Consider the following 19,657-nt stretch of genomic DNA (forward strand, 5'->3'; position numbering starts at 1 on the left):
TGTGGCCCGCTGTCACAGTTTCCCCCCGGCTCCTCGTGAATAATGTGAGGAGCTGGGAACCAGGCACGGAGTTCCTCAGGACCTCTGTGCTCATTGGGGGTGGGGTGGAGGGAGCGCGAGGTGTGTGGTTTTTTAAAAAACTTACAATTTCAGTTAGAGTGCTCATGCACTCCTTTTTCTTTAAGAAAACTAAATTCAAAATGGCGGCCACGATGTCACACGCCACATGTAGATGAGGGCAACGATCTTGCGATCACAAAATCACGAGATTGTTGCCCTTCACCCCCCTTGTCTAGACATGCCCTTGGTAAATGTCACAGCAGACATGTCAAAATAGACAAAAATGTGTCTTAGGCTGAACTGCTTACACAAAATACTAGCGACATTTATGAGAAACCCAACTTCCACCTTCATAGGATTTCTGACTCTTTTGGACACTGAAAAGTCTTGATCAAATGATAATTAAGGACTCTAAATACCCAGGGCTGCACCTGGCCCTGTCATTTTTGACAAAGGCACTTAATTATGTCTTAGAAACAAGAAAGCCATAACACTACGTTATTTAAAAAAGCCTCCTGCAGAAAATAAATATAAATGATCAAAACCGGAAAGGATTCTGGTGCTCTAGTTTGATCCTATGCACTACCAGTTGACCAACTGGATTAAGGCAGCAGGTTTTACCAGTCCTTAAGCAAATTTCAGCGGGTAGTTGTTTGTCTGTTGTAGCAAATGCAAACACAAGAGAGGTTGTGGCACCTTAAAGACTAACAAATTTATTATGGCTTGCATTTTTGTGGACTGCATTCCACTTCAGAGTAGCTTGTAAGATTTTAAGGATTTTAGAATAGCATGATCATAGTGCAATTTACTTTCAAATAGCTAAACAGAGCTTCTGAAAAAATAAATAAAATTAAAACAGGTTTTTGCCCAGGATTGGCTGCTTTCCAATTATTCAACTAAGTGAGCCACTATTCATATGCCTTCACAACTAAATCCTGTTCTTATGCTTTCTGAAAAATATACCCTCATGAGTTATAATTTTTACATATGAATTTATAATATTACTTGATATGTGAGTTGTGAAATATTTCTTACAGTTGACTCTAGGCAGGGTGATTATAATCTACCTAGCCATTCTTCTAGAATACAGATTTGGTTGGATTTATTCTGTTAAAAGTGTTTTTTCCGTGCTCTCATTCTGCCACCCAGCCTAAGATATACAATTTCTCATAAAATTGCTAAGATACATAAAACATACTCTCATACTAAGCCTATACAAATCTAAGAAAATTAGCATCTGCAACATTGTAGAACACAGATAACATTAGTATTTTAAACATGAGAAAATAAACAAGGTTAAGCAGAAAATCTAGGATAATGCTGTACAAAACTGGCTTAATTTTCTCTATATGCAGATTTGGAGCTTCAAAATAAGTCTCAAATGAAAGACGTGAAACCGCATCAATTGTCTGTTACACAATTATTTGAAGGTGCAGAGAACAAACAAAAATGTAATTCATGATCCTTTGAACTACTAAAGCTTGTCCACACCTTATTATTTTCTATTAAGGCAAACCTTTTAGATGACACTGTATTATGTTAAATCACTTAAAGACCACATGCCTTTTAAATTCAAATGGGTTTCTATGTACTTGCATCTGAAGAGGATATCCAGTAACTAAACATGGAGAAGCCATGTGTAGTTTTGGAGAACATAGGCAAGCTCAGTCTTTTCTCTGGATTCAATGATGGATGGAGATTGGATAGCGGGGGAGAAGTAGTAATGGCTTTAAAATGGAGTTAGATAATTCCTGGAAGAGAAGGCGATCAATGGCTACTAGTTATGATAGCAAGAGGCAGTAAGCCTATGTACACCAGTTGCTGTGGAACAACTGTTGCACTCGTGTCCTGCTTGAGGGTTCCTGGTCCACAGCTGGTGAACAGAATGCTGGACTAGATGGCCCCTTGGTCTGATCCAGCATGGCTCTTCTTATATTCTTAAGTAGTTGGACAGTAGAGTTGTGGGAGAGGGGAATGAGTTCCTTCCATCCCACTAATAGTGAACCTTTTTGCTTTTTTTTTAAAAGACTATTGAATTTATAGGAAGTTTTGGAGGATGCTTACCTTGCTACTCAGCTAAGTTTAATATGCATTGTTGTTTGTCATTCCTATTCAAATGTTGACAAACCACAATATTTTTCTCAAAATTCTCTCGATAGTTAACTCACCGTTAAAGCCAGGAGTTTCCCATATGTGAGATGAGCTGGAATGTGGTCTGTTTTGGAGCGCAGAGATTCCACATACCAATGTTCTGCTTCAGGTAATCTGCTGAGTCTCATGTAGGCTTCTCCTGCAAATCAGAATGGGATACCAGTCAGAGCACAAGGAATCTTAATAAAATACTTACTGTAGATAGAAATGAGATATTGAGTTAACTTGATGGGATTTAACCATTTATATTATTTATTAAAACATGTACATCCAATCTCTGCAAAGCTGGAGGTGACTTACAACAACAAAGATTAGAAATTAGAACAAACAATAAAATACAAACACAGAACCCTTAAAAATTCATTTATAGCAGCAGCAAGAACCCATTAAGATTCTGCGGCCAAAATCGTTTGGAAAAGTAAGTTTTATATCTTCTGCCCTTTATAGGAAGCCTCCAAACAGATGTTCCTTGGTATTTAGTTAACACCCAACTCTAAACCTGGTCAATCTCTCCCATCAGCAAGAGCATTGGTGAAAAAAGCTGAGCCTAGCGGAATCCCATATTAACAATTCTCAGGGGGTCAAAGTAACAGCAAGACCCTGACACCCCTGTGAGATGTTCCAAACTGTACACTAGCAAACGCTACTGTAATGTCCAAACAAATCAACATGGAAGAATTCCCCATCAGTTTCTAGACATTTTTCATCCATGATGGGTTACTAAGCTGTCTAAGCAATACCAGCAGGTCCAAAACCCTGATTGAAATGGGATGTAGACCGATGCTTCACCCAAATGCATGTGTAGTTGCTCTACTATCACATGCTTAGTTACTTTCCTCCAAAAGCAACTTTTATAAACAAGTTTAAAGCTAGTTCGATTTTTTTTTATATAGAAATGCAATAAATAAATAAATAATATTTTTCTTAAACATGGTTTCTTTAGGAGTGAACAAACCTTTTGGTACACAGTGGCCATAGCTAGACCTAAGGTTTATCCCTGGATCATCCAGGGGTCAAACCTGTTCATCTAGGTGACACACAGGGGATCCAGTGCTCAGGCAGGGGCGAACCCTGGATGATCCCAGGATAAACCTTAGGTCTAGCTGTGACCAGTGTTGTAGAAATGGTAGGACATGGGTTAATTGTGCTGAAAACTAACACAATGGAAGACAAATACCTATCAATAATTCTTTAAAGGGCCCGAAGAAACAAAGTATACACACTTCTTCTATGGTAGAAAGTGCCTCCCACCATCACTTCAGTCAACTCAGTTACATAGAACAGTGAAAATACATGTAATTTTAATTAACAGTAATAGGGTGACCATATTTGGGAAACCAAAAAAGAGGACACCTAGTGTGTGTGTGGGGAAGCAGCTTTCTGAGTCCTGCAGAAAGTACTTTATTCCCCCGCCACCTTAAAGAACTCGATTGGAGTGGAGGAGGGGAAAGGATTTCATTCTGCACCACCACCATCCACTCCAATTGGGGCCTTTTCTATAATGTCCACTAATGACCCACTTTCCCCTTTAAGACCTCAATTGGAGCTCGGGGTGGGGGAATGATGTGCCTCAAGAAAGCAGGTCATTCACTCCTGCCATGCTAATGGCAGCCTTAAAGGGGAAGGTGTGTCATTCCAGGACATTATTGAAAATTATAGAAAATCCCCCGACACCATGGAAAGAACAAAAACCAGGACAAATCCGGGGAAATCCTGACAGTTGGTCACCCTAAACAGTAAGGCATAATGGAGCTTTATGATGACTCTGAAGCCTTTAATGTGGCCTTTTGTAGTTAGGAAGTTCTTGGGACAATTAGAAACAGGATGTTGAGTGGCATAGCAATGTATATGATCTTCTTCCTCCCAACCTCACCCTGGTATATTGGATTTATATTTATCTTTTTTCTCAATTGATTTCAACACCACTTTTCTGACTTGTGAGTTGGTATGTTAACAGACAAAGAATGAAGCCATCGCAGATACAAATTGTTTTGTGTTTTGGGGGGATATGGGGCTGGGAGGGGGGAGAGACTCTGCTATTAAACAACAGGACTCTTCCCTGAAACAGAAAAGAAGCTAAGGATACCATTAAACAGATTTCACTCAATGATCTCAGAATGAATAAATTGCTACAGACTGTCTACTAAATTTAACTACTGCTGAAAGTTATCTTAGGCTGTGCTGCTAGAAATTCCATTACTGATCCCTGAATTTCAACAGTATTAAAATACAGCTCTATAAATATTTGATGATTATTTATATATGGAACTTTTAGTTTGTAAACATATGCACTTTAATAACTTTTTCTAAGGAGGTACCAATAGCTGTGGTCACTTAGGCCACAGCTAGACCTAAGGTTTATCCCTGGATCTTCCAGGGGTGAAACCTGTTCACCTAGGTGACACACAGGGGATCCAATGCTCAGGCAGGGGTGAACCCTGGATGATCCCAGGATAAACCTTAGGTCTAGCTGTGGCCATAGTTAAAAACTTAAGCAACAGATACTTTGAAGTTTATAGTGACAAATAAGGCTTTCAACACAGGAGTGTGTCAACTTGTGTTCTATGCATATGATTGTCCGTGTATAAGCGTGTGTGTGTATGTGTGTATTTATCCAAATGCTGGATTTTAAACTTCAAAGTATCTAATGCATAGCAGCTTCTATCCATGTGAATGTAGCTGAGTATGCACGAGTATTATCCCTTGCAGCATCATATTCAGTGAAATACAAACAAATTAAAGTTAAAAGCAGAAATAACTTTCAGCTCAGTGAATTATTCATCTTTTGTTAAAATAAATCAATGTTTATAGCTCCAGATGCTTGGTACACTAGTGTGCGGGTAAAGAAGATTCACTCACTTTACCTTTGCTAGCACCAGTTATGAAAGGCTGGGATTTCCTTCAACAGGGCTAGCAAGGGAACGCCTTCCCTTATCTCTGATCTCTCCTGAGGGATCAGAGAAAAAGGAACTGTTTCCATTGCTAATCACTAGCACTTAGCTATGGAAAACCTGAGATTTCCCTTGCCAGCACTAGTGAGAGAAATCCTTTCTTTTCCTCTGATTTCTCCTTAATGCTAAAGTTTCTGATAACTCCAATCTATCAAGAGAGATCAGAGATAAGGGAAGGGTGTCCCTTGCCAGTGCTAGCAGGGGGGAATTGTTGGGGGGGGGAGTTTCTTGTGGGAGAACAATTGTGTGTGTAAGTATGTATGGGGGAAGTGTGTATGAGTGAATAAATGTGTGTGTGTGTGTGTGTGTATGCACATGCACATGTGCAGCCCCTAGCACCCCAGCAGACAACCCAATGCCTGGCTTAAAGCAATTCTGTTCAATATCCTGAATAGTTTAAAATATTGTTCTGGAATATATTTAACTACAAATCTGATCCTTCAATTTTGCAGCCAAGAAAGGAATATTACCTTTTAGTATAAGTTAATCTTAACTGACATAAATTCACATTTAAGAGCATTTATCCACACTCATTAAGACATGGTTAAGAATGTCTTGTTGATCAAATGGCGTGAGCACAGACCAGCTGGGACTGCGCATGCGTAGCCCTTTCTTAAAAGCCTATATCCTGCTAATCACATGTTTGGCAGGGAAGAGGAAGTGGGTATACTGAATCCAGCTTCTTGCTTCCCTTCTCAATTAGTCAGTACATGGGATTCTAGTGCTTAATAAAAGACTCCAGGGGCACAAGCCCAAGCTACTGGTCTGGAAATAGAAACATAATGTGTAGCACCTAACTGTGAACAGAGTTCCCCACCCAGCTAAAGATGCTTTGCTGGATGTGGGTGAAAGTAGGCAGCAGGAATTGTTAGAGTTTGAAAAGAAGTGATCTTTTTACCCTGCCCTTTTAGTATTCAAAATTTAATATCTAAGTACAAATATAGGAATAGTGGATGCAATGCTAGCCTTGAATAAAAAAAGTATTGCGATTAATGATAACTCAGATCTCTAAGTGATACACATAAGAAAAAAAGATCAATTGTGAGACTTCCATTACTATCCCAAATGAAAGCCAATGACTTTTAATAATATACCCCTAGAGTCTACGTAATGGAAATACAATTGTACAGTGCTTAAATTATAGTATAAAAAGAAGAGGAGGGAGAAGAGAAATTCATTTATTCCTCAAGAGAATACCTAGTCTTAATTATACCACACAAAAATTGTTATAGGGAGTGAAAAATTAGTTATGTTTAATATATGCAGACAATGGTTACAATGAGGCACCTTGTTTTGCATACTAATTGAATGTCATCTCGGTATTTAAGGGCACAAGGGGGAAAGAGGCAATTATATTTTACTGTATTTCTAAGTGGGAAAAACTGGATGTACATCATCTGAATGGAGGAGTTATAATATCTAGTTCCAGATTTAAAAGTAGGTTCTTTCCTTTGGTTTATTCCCAGTTAATAGAATGTCTTGTGCTTCAAGCATGTATAACAAAAGGTAAAAAACCCACAAATAGTATCGGCATGAAGAAGCACACACTGTGGCCCACATTCACTTAAACCAACTGATTTGTGCTTAAAAATTCCCTTGTCCCATTAAATGCAATGGGGATAGGTGTACGGGCAAATTATATCATTTTTAATGGTTTATAAAACATCCTGAAGCATTCCATGCAAATAATAATGCAAGTAAAGACCACATGTTTGAAACTTGAAAACAGCTCCCCACGTGGCCATCTGTGATGAATAATAAATATTTTCAACTGACCAAGTAAATAAGAAAGCTTTAAAAAATAAAATAAAAAAGTCTTTCAAACCATAAATGATTCACATGAGTATGTGAGAGCAAGCAGGCTAACAACATGTTTGTTTGTAATGTTGTGTTTGTGGAGGGAATACTAAATAATTAAATACTGAAAGTCATAGTTACGGGGCTGTGAGAGTGAATAGGTGCTGATCCATTGGAATTCCTGGCCGGCTAGGATCATGTTGTAAGGAAGCAGAAAATGATGGAAAACAAAGAAATGGCCTTGAAGCAGCTGCCCAGGCACAGCAGAGACCAAAGAGGTGGGGGTGGTCTTTTGCAGAACAGTTTAGGAGTTTTGGAAGACACTGCTGCACACACAAAAATGTTAACCCATGAATATTCAGCATATGTGCATATGTTGCTGCTTGCATCTCTATAAAAATGTGAATGGTTTTATTCAGAATACTCTGCAATTTTCTTAATGGTGTTCATAAGCAACTTAAATTAAGTTTCAATGGAACTTTTTTTGGTCATGCAAATTGCAAGTGCAGCCCCCCATCTGGATTGGAACCATAAGGGGGAGGAAAAGAGTTAAAGCTTCCTTCTCAGCCACACTCGGGTCCTGATATGGATTGGGCCTCATGAACTGGCAGTTTGGGGGGAAAGGGGGGGAACACTCAATGCTAGGATTGCACAATAGGAGTGTAATTTGTCCCTAACATATGCACATGAATAAAGTTCTCTGTGTGTGTGTGTGTGTTTTGTTTGCATGTGTAGACACACACACAAATACACACTTCACGATACACACAAAGCGAGACCATTATTATAAAATATCAAAGTATAGTATTTCCTACACATGTTATTTGGCCAGTTAAAGAGCAACACCTTCCATTTTTATGCTAAGAGCCTTGGAGAATCTGTGACAACTTGATCTAATTTGTAAGTGTTTGCAAACAGAGTTGATTTCCATTTATTCAGGTTGTATGTCTCCTTATGGACCCAGACACCAAATCAACACTAAGCTTGGTTAATTTGCTTCCCTAGAATAAAAATGTAATTTAGAAGATTCAACAGTTAAAACTGAGACACAAAATGAAATCCAAAGTGAATCAATTTCAACAAGGAAAAGAACAACTATTAGACTATACAAGAGTCCTGCAATCTAATAACCTCCAGAGCAGGAACCAATCCTGAACAAAATGCGAGCAGTGAACTGAGCTTGGAGACACCAACTTGTCTGTTTTAGATAAATGTATTAGCTTAGAGGAAAGAAGGAAACAGAGAGAGTGTTATTAAGATGTTTAAGTGAATCAATTTTTCTCCTTGCACCTGTTTTTGTACAGTTAATAGTTGTGCCATCATATTAGCCATGAAAAATATTAGAAAAGCACATTCATTTTCATAATGCTACTAGATGAAATGGATATGTATTTAGTCCAGATATAGCTAGAATTGCTGTGCCTAGGAAAAATACAAAAGCTCTGAAGAAGGGCCAGGAACCTTGCACCTTGGCCCAGTTCACACAAGCAGAAGAATGGTGCTGTGGACTACTGGAATTGTGTGGAAGCTGCTTCATGTGAAAAGGTGTTCATGGGAAGGAGTTTGGCATTTGGATCCAGTGAATTAACCATGCTGCAAACTGGATAAAGAGACGCTGTTGCTTAGGAGACATAGTAGGAAGCTACTTGATACGAACACGCTGTCATATAGGCAAGCCTCACTGCAGTTGCAGTTTAAGCACACACTTCTAGAGCCCCCAAATTATGCATGACTAACTTCTAATTAAATCTAATTACTGAGCTTCAAGAGGGTCTCCCAGTAAGTCAAACTTCTACTACTTCTACTTGTTTTTTCAGTGAAGTACTCCTCAAAGCAAGCAAATTATCTGCTGAAACGGAAGTTACTCTGAAAGTCACAATTTAGGAAATATTTTGTAGATATTAATCTATTAAACTGCAATGGTGAACAACTGGTTTGACTAACATTGGGCAGACCTTTTGAATTACTGTTGACTGGATATATGTGTTTTAAATTTGTCTGATTATGTATGATTGTGGTGGCCCTATCCAAATAATGCAACAACACAGACAGCCACTGGCTGGGTTCACACATCATGCTAACCCATGGTGGGATGGCAAGCTACGTTGGGTGGTTATACAAACAACCTACTGTACTCTCATCAGATGATCAGTCAAACAAGCTACACAGAGTAGTTGATTTCAGCCTCACCTCCCCTAGGCAGGTATCTCAGCTTCCTTTGTGGTGGAAACTGCTACATTAAGAGCCTGTGGCCTTAGTTAGACCTAAGGTTTATCCCAGGATCATCCCGGGGTCATCCCTGTTCATGTAAATGACACACAGAATATCCTGGGAGCAGGCAGGGACGACCCCGGGATGATCCCGGGATAAACCTTAGGTCTAGCTAAGGCCTGTCTCTCATTGTTGGCTTAATGCTAGGGGTGTCTTCTTCTGTCTCTGATGGCTCTGCCCAGTCTTAAGTGGTGTCCTCATCCCCTGCCCTGCCCCACTCCACTCACCTGATTTCAAAGGTCTTCCTTCCCACTCCTACACCCTCCTTCACACTCACTGCCCTGCTTTCCAAGCCAGATTTCCAAGCTTTTGCCAGGTCCCTTATTTCCACCCATGTGCAAGAAAAAGGGTAGAAGAGTTCCAACTCCTTGAATCTTTGCAGAAATGGGATGCAATTTAATATGTGGGGTCCAGTCATGGGGAGCCACCACATGTATTACTGGATAATTTGCTTTTTCTTGGGAAAGTGAGGATTTAGCTACAGCTGAAACAAATGGTTTGCTTCCTTTCCCTTCACTTCCTGCTCTTACCTCCCTCTTCCCCACTCCTGATTCCTTACACAACATCCCAATTTCCAAGCCTTTGATGGTTCTCCCATCACCAACAGCAAAACAATAACAAAAATGAAAGAGAAAATGTACTGCTATATGAAGTGGCTTCTTTGGCTTGCTTAATACTACACTTGTAATCTACTAAGGCACTATTTGATGTCAGTTCTGGGTTAGGGGGCATTGGATAGCTAGCTTTCGAGCTGAGAGTGGCAGTGAAAAGTTGGGCCAGAGGTTCTGTTATGGGGGTTGTAGGGAGGGGAAGAAACATCTGCTGAGTTGAGAAGGGGTAGCTTGATTGGAAAGGAAGGTTGTTTACATGGTGAGGAACATTGCACCAAAAAGTGATGGGGGACCTCCAACTCCTTGAAAGTTTGCATGAATGGAACAACATTTAATATACAGGTTCCCCTTATGGGGAAGTACAAAATGCACTACTGGATAATTGTGCAATTTTTTTCCATGAAAAAGTGAAGATTTAACTACAGGTGAAACTGTCTGGGAGCTGCGGGGGTTGGGGGAGAGATGCTTTGGAGTTGGAAGCACAGCTGAATGTGGTAGGAAAACAGGTTTGCTCAAGGTCACTCCGCCAAGCAAAAAGGAAGGAAGCAAAAGCAACTTTGCACTAAAACGGGGGTGGGGCCTCCAACTCTGAGAGTGTAGGAATGGGATGGAATTTATGCAGGTGGTTATTATTATTATTATTTACATTTATATGCCGCCCTTTAACCAAAGCTCTCTAGGGAGTTTACAAAGATTGGGGAGGCACAAGATGCACTACTGGATAATTGTGTGACTTTGCTTTTCCATGGCAAAGTGAGAATTTAATTGTGACAGTGCAATCTGTTCCTAAGCAGATCTTAAGAATAGTGATCAATTGATAGAAGCAGAGCAGTGACAGCAGTTTTGGCTGCTCTTGCCGAACAGGTCTGTAGGTGATCTCTGTAGCCCATGCTGGCACAATAGACAACACACTAACCCACTGTAGGTATAAACAACCTCTACTGCAGACCATGGGTTCTCAGAGTGGGTTGTTTGAGGGAAACAAACCATAGTGAAGTGGGAACATCCCACAGACAGCAATCTAACCTATCCTGGGTTGTTCCAGAAAAAAAAGCATCATGGATTAGCATGCTGTATCTCTGTTTACAAGTCTAAACTGGCCCTTCTTTCTAGATCCTCATGCTCCAAATCTGTTGCCTCCATGTGACATCAGCAATCTACAGCATCTGACAGCATTTACATGCCAGGGACCACATTGCTGTTGTTAGACCAAATATATGCATACCTATAGGTAGGAGGCCAACAGAATTTAGCACGCTTGTGGGGAATTTTGATGAATTTCTATGAATTTTCTTAAACTATCTGAACACAAAGACACTTGCATCTCGTAGCAGTTTGGCATTTCAAAATTATTGCAAACAAGCAAGCCCTTCTGGGCATTTGGAGAGACTCACTAGATTGTGACCAATAAATTTAGGCACAAATGGCAAAGAAACGGTCAAAACACCACCTAGCAGATTTAGCAAAATTACACCTAAAGAGCAGCTATTCAGCTGTTCTTGGAGGAATACAGTTATTAAAAAAAACTAATGTTCTCAAACTTGAGTAGATCAGCCTTTCCTATTACCTTTCAATATTAAAAGAAAGCCCTTATGCTCCAACTTACATTTATACCATGAAGCTGGCTAACATATGAATTATTCTAGCAGGTGGGCTTGTGTGGTTTTAAGAGCAATGCAACACAATCAACTGTATAATATCATATTTCCTGGATAGAAAAGACATCTATACCAAGACTGATCCCCAAGCAAGTCTAATTTTAGCATTAAACTACTCAAGTTCCCATAGGGACCATTATTTCTTTTGACCCCAAAATTTAATTGAAGCTTTAAAACAAAATAGATTACCTACTTAATGCAGCTGAGTTGGATACTGGCCTTAGTATGACATGTCCCAATGCCAAGCAAATTAATCTGGGTAACCCCTCATGAGTGCCAAAAAGGGAAACTTATACCAAACCAACACTACACAGAATCTTTTAAAAATTAGCCTGATAACGTTGTTCAAAAATGTATCATTTTCTACTAATTCTCTTCTTTGAAAAATGGAGAGAAAAAAAGACTGATAAAATGTTTTTGTTTGGTAAAGGGCCAAACATATGGTTTCTTTAGCTTGGTTCAAGCACACCTGGTCAAATAAATCACACCAATGCTACAGATAAAATTTACTGCACAGTTTTCCATACGATGCACATTTTGAATATACGACATAAGAATTATCATGATATCCTATAAGTACAAGACCAAATTAAACTGTTACACTTTAAACCAGCAGGCCAAAATTGTTACTTTATTTAAGAAGTTAATCACTAGCTAGATTTTAAAGTAGAAACCAGCTGACCAGACTAGTGAGGGTATATGCCTTGAAAACAATGGGGAACAGGTGGTGTAAAAGATTTGCACTGCTGCAGTGTTAATTCTAATCGCTATTTGATATTTTTCAGTGCAAACCTTTATTCAGCAAAGACAATGATACTTCTTTATACCCTCTTTGATGTTTCAGAGAGAAATGCATACCCTCCCCCCCACCACAAAGCCACTGTGAAAGCAGCACAAAAAGAAGTTAAAATTGCTCAAGTCTAAAGTTGTCTCAAACAAAAACTCCGTCTAATCAAGAAAGAAAAAAGTGTAGTGTGTTTTTCTCTCTCTTGTTCTTTTATGTTCAATTTCTGTAACAATTTCTGTACTCAAGATCTGAAGCCCTATAGATTTCTACTCAGAGATAAGCCCTGTTGAGATTAGTGGGACTTCATTTCAAGGACATATGCATAAGATTGCAGCCTATGCCTACAACAATGTCTACAATAAAAACAGAGTGGGGGGGGGGGGTCAAGTGACCTAGCATGAGTTAGCCTTTCTTGAGGAATTTATTAATACTGATTTTCTGAAGAATTTAAATAAGGGCAGTATTTGTACTTCTATTTTCATAATATAAACATTGTTTCACATGCAATAAAACACTAATAAGTATTTCTCTGATGTTTAGAAAGTTCAAAACTCCCCATATGGCCACCCTTGAAGTATCTCACTTTGTGGTGGGCAGAGGAAGAAGAAAAGATGTGCAAGATCAGCTTCATGCCTTTTCGATGACTGTGGTAAATGGAAGTACAAGTAATTTGTTCTTCCTCTTTCCCAGCTTGTTTAGAAAAGATTGGTTCAGGGAATTCAGTCAATGCACAATGACAAATGGCTGCCTAAACACACTTGCACAGTTAGCTTCATCTTTACCCTTAAGAAAAAGAACATTAAATCAGATCCCCTGAAGATCACTTCTGGCTTCAAACTAGGTGATATTAAAGATGTTTGCACTTTTATCGCTTGCTGCTTATTTTTTGTTTTGTTTTAAGATTAAAAACCAACAGTCCGAACACTGGGAGAGCTAAAAGAGATCTTTATCAGAAGACAATAAAATGAACATCCATGTATGGAAATCACAATAATAACCTACACATGGGGTGTTCATAGGTTCTTTATTCAAAGTGGAAATGCCACAGTAACATGTGAACCGGGTCTTCTCCTAAGTAAAGTATTCCAGTAAGCAGCGCCTCATATTGCCAATCCTGCAGAAGAGTCCACACATTGGGGGTCGGGGATGGAGAGAGATCTAGTAACCTTGGCTGTGTGGTTGGTTTTGCACTAAAATGCTGGTTTTGTACTCACCCATCATATTATACAAGCTCTGCGGTGCAAACTGCCTTGGCATTTTTAATATTGCTTCTTTGTAAACTGTGAGGGCATCCTATGAAAAAGAGTTGAAGAACCTTTCATGATTAGAGCACTGAATTCAGAGGAATTTTTATATGCAAATGTAATACGGGGGGGGGGGGAAATACAACCCCCACTTCATTAACTATGAAGAGGGGTCACATTTCCCACTTATAAAAAGAAGTAAACAAAGGAGATGAATCTCCTGAATGCAATACAGAGTAATTTCAATCACTGGCCATCTCACTTGAGGATGGGAAAACTGAATATTTGAGAAGCCCAAAGGCTCGTTAGCCTACTTTTAAAATTCTATAGAATGACATGATATACAAATGAGCATTTAACTACAGAGGAGAGTTTTAACATTACCATGAGATTCTTATAGTCACAATAATAGCTTTCAATCTCCTATAAACACAGATCATAATTAAAGAAGCATATAAGGCTTCCTTCGGTCATGCACAACATAAAGGTGATTTATTTCATAACTTAAAAATTATTTGCATTCTCATTGCAAATAACAATACTCTCCTGTATCTTCTGCATCCTCTGCAGATCTTTAAAAGTGCCACTCTTAGCACAAAGCCATGCTCTTGCAGATGATAAATTCAGTAAACTTGTTTCAGAAATTCACCCTTTTAAGAACCTCAAAATTACTTATTCTCCAGCAGTGTTTGGAAGTGTGATGCAGGATATACAAAAGATATGACAATGAACCCCTCCTTCCCAGGGAACATGTGATGTTTTCAACTTCAGGACCAAACTAGGTGAGATGGAGTCAGCTACACTAGTTGATTTGTGTGTTGCCCTATTGACGTCCAAGGAGTGGATATACTTTTTAGAACAGAAGATGAACCTTGCTCTGTCTTACCTTATCATGCTCTTAAGTTTACACCAGGGTGGGAAATCTGTGGTCCTCCAGCTGTTGTTGGACTACAACTCCACTGACCATTGGCCACGTTGGCTGAGGATAATGGGAGTTGGAGTTCATCATCATCTGGAGAGCCACAGGTTCTCCACTCCTAGTTTAGAGACTTTTCTCCCTAATTTCTCACTCTTCTAGTTCCTTGCTGAATGTGACTTCAGCAAGAGAGCATAATAAAGCAAGGAAAGGGGAAGGATTCATCTCCCATATCTCAAACTCACATTTGTCATGACACTGTATTTCCCCAGACTGCATTAGTTGTGAATAGGCAGACAATATGGCTTTCTTCATGTCGAGTCTGACCTTGGAAAATTGGGATTGATAATGCCAGGGCTCTTAGGGCTGTACCCAATTGGTGTCCTTTCACTGATTAATGGTCCTTTGATCTAGCAGATGCTTTAGCTGGAAAAAGCCCCTTCCTCTATGGATCAAAGAGATATCCATGAGTAAATGGACACCAATTTGATACAACTCTTAGTCACTCCAACTGACAGGCAAATACAACTAGTGAGAAACAATTTATCACAGGATTCCCCCCCAATAAATGGGATTTCAAAAGGAAAAACATATATGGCTAATGTAGGGAAATGAATTTAAGCCCAGAAGGAATCTTCTCTCAATATGAAGACATAGATATTCATACTGAAAATACAAACAAGCACACCACTAACAAAATACAAGGAGTTGGATTCACATTTAGGCACATGCAACTTGTTTGGCAGAGGTCGAAATCCCTGAACCTCCTCTTTATGCAGCTCCCCGAAAATACTGTGGAGGCTTGGAAGATCCTGCTAAATGGGGTAGGCTGTAGCACTGGGTGTGTGCGGGTGTGTGCTGAAGGATTACTGAAAAATGGCCGGAAGCACTTTCCGTGAGCAAAGGGCTTGGGGAAGACTGCTTCCACCAACCCAGTTCCATGTGCCTAAATTTGTATCCAAAACAAAGAACAGCCATTTTTAGTTGTTAGAAGTTCAATCTACTTCCTTACCCCATATTAAACATCGGGAAGCTTTGGGTCAAATTTATCTGAAAGTATTTGTTCTTTGATGAAAAGAAAGTAGCTATGTGTCTAGTCGGAACACCAGTTCAAATTGCACATTATTATGGCCCATTATTTCTCATTCCTATAGAAAATCCTGTTGGCAAGGTAACCTAAACACTGTGAAAGTTGTCTGCTTTCTTTTTCATTAGGAGACATATTCCACTTCACTAATCGCAATATGAAACACCAGTATTCGGATACCTTACAAAACATATTTGCCTCTGAATGACAGAGGAAGACTCATTTATTATTCTACCAGAAAATCATGGCGGAATAATAAACAACAGTGGGCTGCAGTTATAATGTGAACCTTGTCACTAAACTAGGGAGAAGATAAATTTATTAAATCAATGTAAATCTCTAGGACATAAATGATCACAGCTGAATTGTACACTCTTGCCTTCTTTTCTATGGTACACAAAACAAAAGTACCTCACAAATGCTTTGTGAAGATTTTTCACAATTCTTGGAAACAATCTTAATATCTAACTTAATTAGTGTATTTAGGCAATTATTATAATGAGGTTTTGAAGGCACGCTATTCCACTGCAGAAAGGAAAGCTCTCACCTCATACTGTCCCTGTTCATGGTAAAGTTTTCCCAAATTATAAAGGCAGCTAGTAACAGAGCTTTTATGAGCATGAGGGTCTTTTAAGTTTTCATCAGGAATTTCTGAACACTTCAAGAATGTCTTCTTGGCTTCTTCAGCCTTGCCTTGGTTCATTAAGATAATACCAGTATTTAAATAGGCAGCTGAGAGAGAGAGAGAGAGAGAGAGAGAGAGAGAGAGAGAGAGATTATACATCTACATATGATACTATATTCAAACTTGTTTAAAGCTAGCAAATGTGATATCTACAGTAGCTGGTACTTTCTTCAATCCTAAACTTCTAGATTTCTTCAATCATTTAAAATTCCAAATATGATTAAATTCCTTATTGTCAAAGACATAGATTAAAACAGCAAGTCTGTACTACAAATCAGAGCAGCAAATATGCAACAGTTATTTGCATAACAATCAACATTGATGTCCAGATAATCCCAATGGTCATCAAATATACAAGAAGCAACTTTGTTTAAATTTAGAAAAGCAACTTCCAAAATAATTCAACTAGGTGGAATTGGTGTTTCACGAGTATGATCTGGAATGTTATGCATTCTGACCTCTTCTCTATTTATTTAAGAGAATTTATAAATCATTGACATATTATTATTATTATTATTATTATTATTATTATTATTATTATTATTCATTACCTGCCCCTCCCTCTGGATCAAGGCGGGGTACAACACAAATGCAAACACCACAAAATACATTTAACTAATTAAAACATTTAAAACTAATACATTATTAAAAGCAGCACTTTATTAAAAAGGCATCTTAAAACAATTCAAAGCTGTGTACACAAATCATACAATGTAAAACAATACATAAAATCAATATACAGTATCTACATTATCCATTACAACAATAAAATACATAAAACAGTTAAAATATTAAAAGCAATAAAAACGTAATAGCAATAAAAACCAATAAAAAACCAATAAAAAATCAAATCGCCAACTATAAAACCACCAGCAACAACAATGTCAATAGCAGCAATGACAGTAGTCATATCATGAGAAGACCATGCTAAAATAATACATTTTCAAGGCCTTCTTAAAAGCTTGCAATGATGGAGCATCGTGGACCTCCAATGCGAGCTTGTTCCAAATGTGTGGGGGCACTGCAGAAAAGGTCCTCTCATGTGTGATCACCCATCTAATTGCTCTCATGACTGGGCAAATGAGAAGGGCCTCTCTTTCTGATCTTAAAATGTGGGCAGGCTAACATGAGTGAAGGCAACCCTTCAAGTAACTTGGTCCCAAACCATTTAAGGCTTTAAAGGTCAAAAACAGCACTTTCAGTTGGACTCAGAAACACACTGGTAACCAGTGTAGTGCAGATTGTAGAATGTACTCCTGGACACTGCAGCCTCCTGGGCTTTCCCAGTTAGTTCAGAGAGTTCAGGAAGACTCTCAGACTGCACACTTGGTCGTTTAGGGGGAGTGCAAGCCCATCTAAGACCAATTACAAGCCTATATCAGAAGCAGTTGGTTTCCCAACCCACAGTTGTCTGGACTATGTTTCAGCTTGTTCTCAGGTGATCAAATATCCCATTTTACTCTGTAGCAAGAAAAACCTTTGAGCTCCAATACAATAAGTATGGGAGTCTGAAGAACAGACAATACTTTTGTTGTGCAATTGAAGGGTAGCTCTCCTCCAAGTGAATATGGAAGTTTAGTAGCGAAAAATCTTTGTGGGTCCAGATCAAGGGTAAGGCACAGGGCTGGCCCAAGGCACATTGTCCCCTCCCACAAGGCACCCTAGAAGTAATTTTGGTATCTAAGGCAGCAAATCCCACAAGCATCTAGCAGTGAAACTAAAGCAATAATAAGCACAATAACTTTGCTTCCCTTTCTTGACATCTAAGATCAGCTGCCTGAGGCTGCTGCTTTATTCTGCCTAATGGTAGGGCTGGGCTGGAGGTTAGCAGGCATATTGTGTGCATGGAAAGCCTCTTCCTCCCCTACAAGAAAATTAATTTGTTGCAGATTAAATAGACTACCCAGCTGTCTCTTCTAAAAGTGGTATTTATAACATAGTGTGAAGAAGCATCTTTAAAACACAAATAAATATTCACTTTACTTACATGCTAAAGTAGGTCTGCTTCCAATAGCCAATTTATAATAATGTAGTGCTTCTGAAAACCTGCTGTTCTCCTGCAGCAGCAATCCTCTGCATTTAGAAGACAAATAGAGAGAAAAAGATAATTGTATACAGAGTAAGAATTTAATTATGAAAAAAAATAAAGTAAAAAGAGGCACATTTATTGGACTACGTACTGGCAATTTACTATGTAAAGGAAATGTTTATACACAAAGAAACAAACCGGATGAAATGTAATCCAACAGATTTTGCAAAGAGATTATTTAAAGTAATAATACAAAAGTAGCCTCCTAAGAAATTGGACTAGATATCTCTATAGGCAGAAAAAGGATGTTTTTAGGGCAGGCATGTCTATAGCTTTGTATGATATACAGCACCATGTACATTGATGGTGCTATATAAATAAATAAATAAATAATAATAATAATAATAATAATAATAATAATAATAATAATAATCTGTTCATTTTAACACCTTTGTTAAAGAACCTCAACACTAACAAACCAGGATTTTAGAAATGTGCATTTTTCCCCTAATCTGTATTTTAATACAAACTTCTTAAGTAGTTACACAACTTGTCAGGCAACTGGTACCCAATATTGCATGGGACTGGTTCTCACAAGCAGTTTGATATTTTATGAACAGGCTATAGCATGCATGCATCCTGGCAGTGCATTTTTGGCTGGAAACACCTATGATTTTTATTTTTCCTGCAAAAAACAATAATGGTATCAAACCCTGGATATTGATACTAAACATCAGCAAGAAAAATAAAATAGCTTAGATTGACATCCTGTACCCCACTACTTTGGTGTTCTTTCAGGTTGAGACCCAAACAGGGGCAAAACCATTCACCTCACCTACATCACAATTGCTGGGCAAGAGAAGGTATAGGGATATCATGCTGTGATGCAGTTTACCTCTCTTCAAAAGCAGCAGCAGCAACCACTTTTAGGGATGTAATCCGCACTGGAGTACGATATGAAGCAAGATCTACCTTCTTCAATTGCCAAGAGAGGAAGAAGGAGATCATATCAGGCTCTGCATATCTCTGCTGTTTATCTTGCCTAAAGTAGAGCAGTCATTTTATGAAAGGTAAATGCGATGACATGCAGAATCCAATCTGATCCTTCTCCTGTCTTGCCTACAGTAGAATAGATTAGGCTTCACAGATGGCTGCAGCAGAGACACTCCATAGACATCTGCTGAGTGCTTTGCCAAAGGGTGCAAGGAGATCCTAATCTCGAAAAAGTTTGTCCTCCAGAGAAAGTTTTTTCTCCAGAGAAACCTTTGTCTCCCTGCTCAGAATGTCAATTTTTCCTACAAAATATGAGTCACACCAATTTTTGATTCAGCCCTACTTAAAATAAAATCTAGTGTTTAGAATCCTGAGTTAATATCCACTGACGAAGTAGTAAAACCAAGGGAGAACACT

At 38.7% G+C, this 19,657-nt stretch overlaps 1 protein-coding gene across 2 annotated transcripts in view; it reads right to left on the reverse strand.

Annotated features, from left to right (window-relative positions):
- The window catches only part of TMTC2 (transmembrane O-mannosyltransferase targeting cadherins 2), a 209,503-nt gene that overhangs the window by 42,742 nt on the left and 147,104 nt on the right, over nt 1–19,657 (reverse strand). The window contains exons 5-8 of one of the 2 annotated variants that reach the window (XM_063133826.1): nt 18,206–18,291; nt 16,081–16,265; nt 13,501–13,579; nt 2,229–2,350 (exon numbers count right to left, since the gene is read on the reverse strand). In XM_063133826.1, the coding sequence (XP_062989896.1) occupies nt 2,229–2,350; nt 13,501–13,579; nt 16,081–16,265; nt 18,206–18,291 (472 nt within the window). Of the gene's footprint in view, nt 1–2,228; nt 2,351–13,500; nt 13,580–16,080; nt 16,266–18,205; nt 18,292–19,657 lie in introns of those variants that run through there. The other variant, XM_063133827.1, reaches the window with a different exon arrangement.

This window comes from Elgaria multicarinata, chromosome 9, assembly GCF_023053635.1.
Source record: "Elgaria multicarinata webbii isolate HBS135686 ecotype San Diego chromosome 9, rElgMul1.1.pri, whole genome shotgun sequence".
Classification (NCBI taxonomy): domain Eukaryota; kingdom Metazoa; phylum Chordata; class Lepidosauria; order Squamata; family Anguidae; genus Elgaria; species Elgaria multicarinata.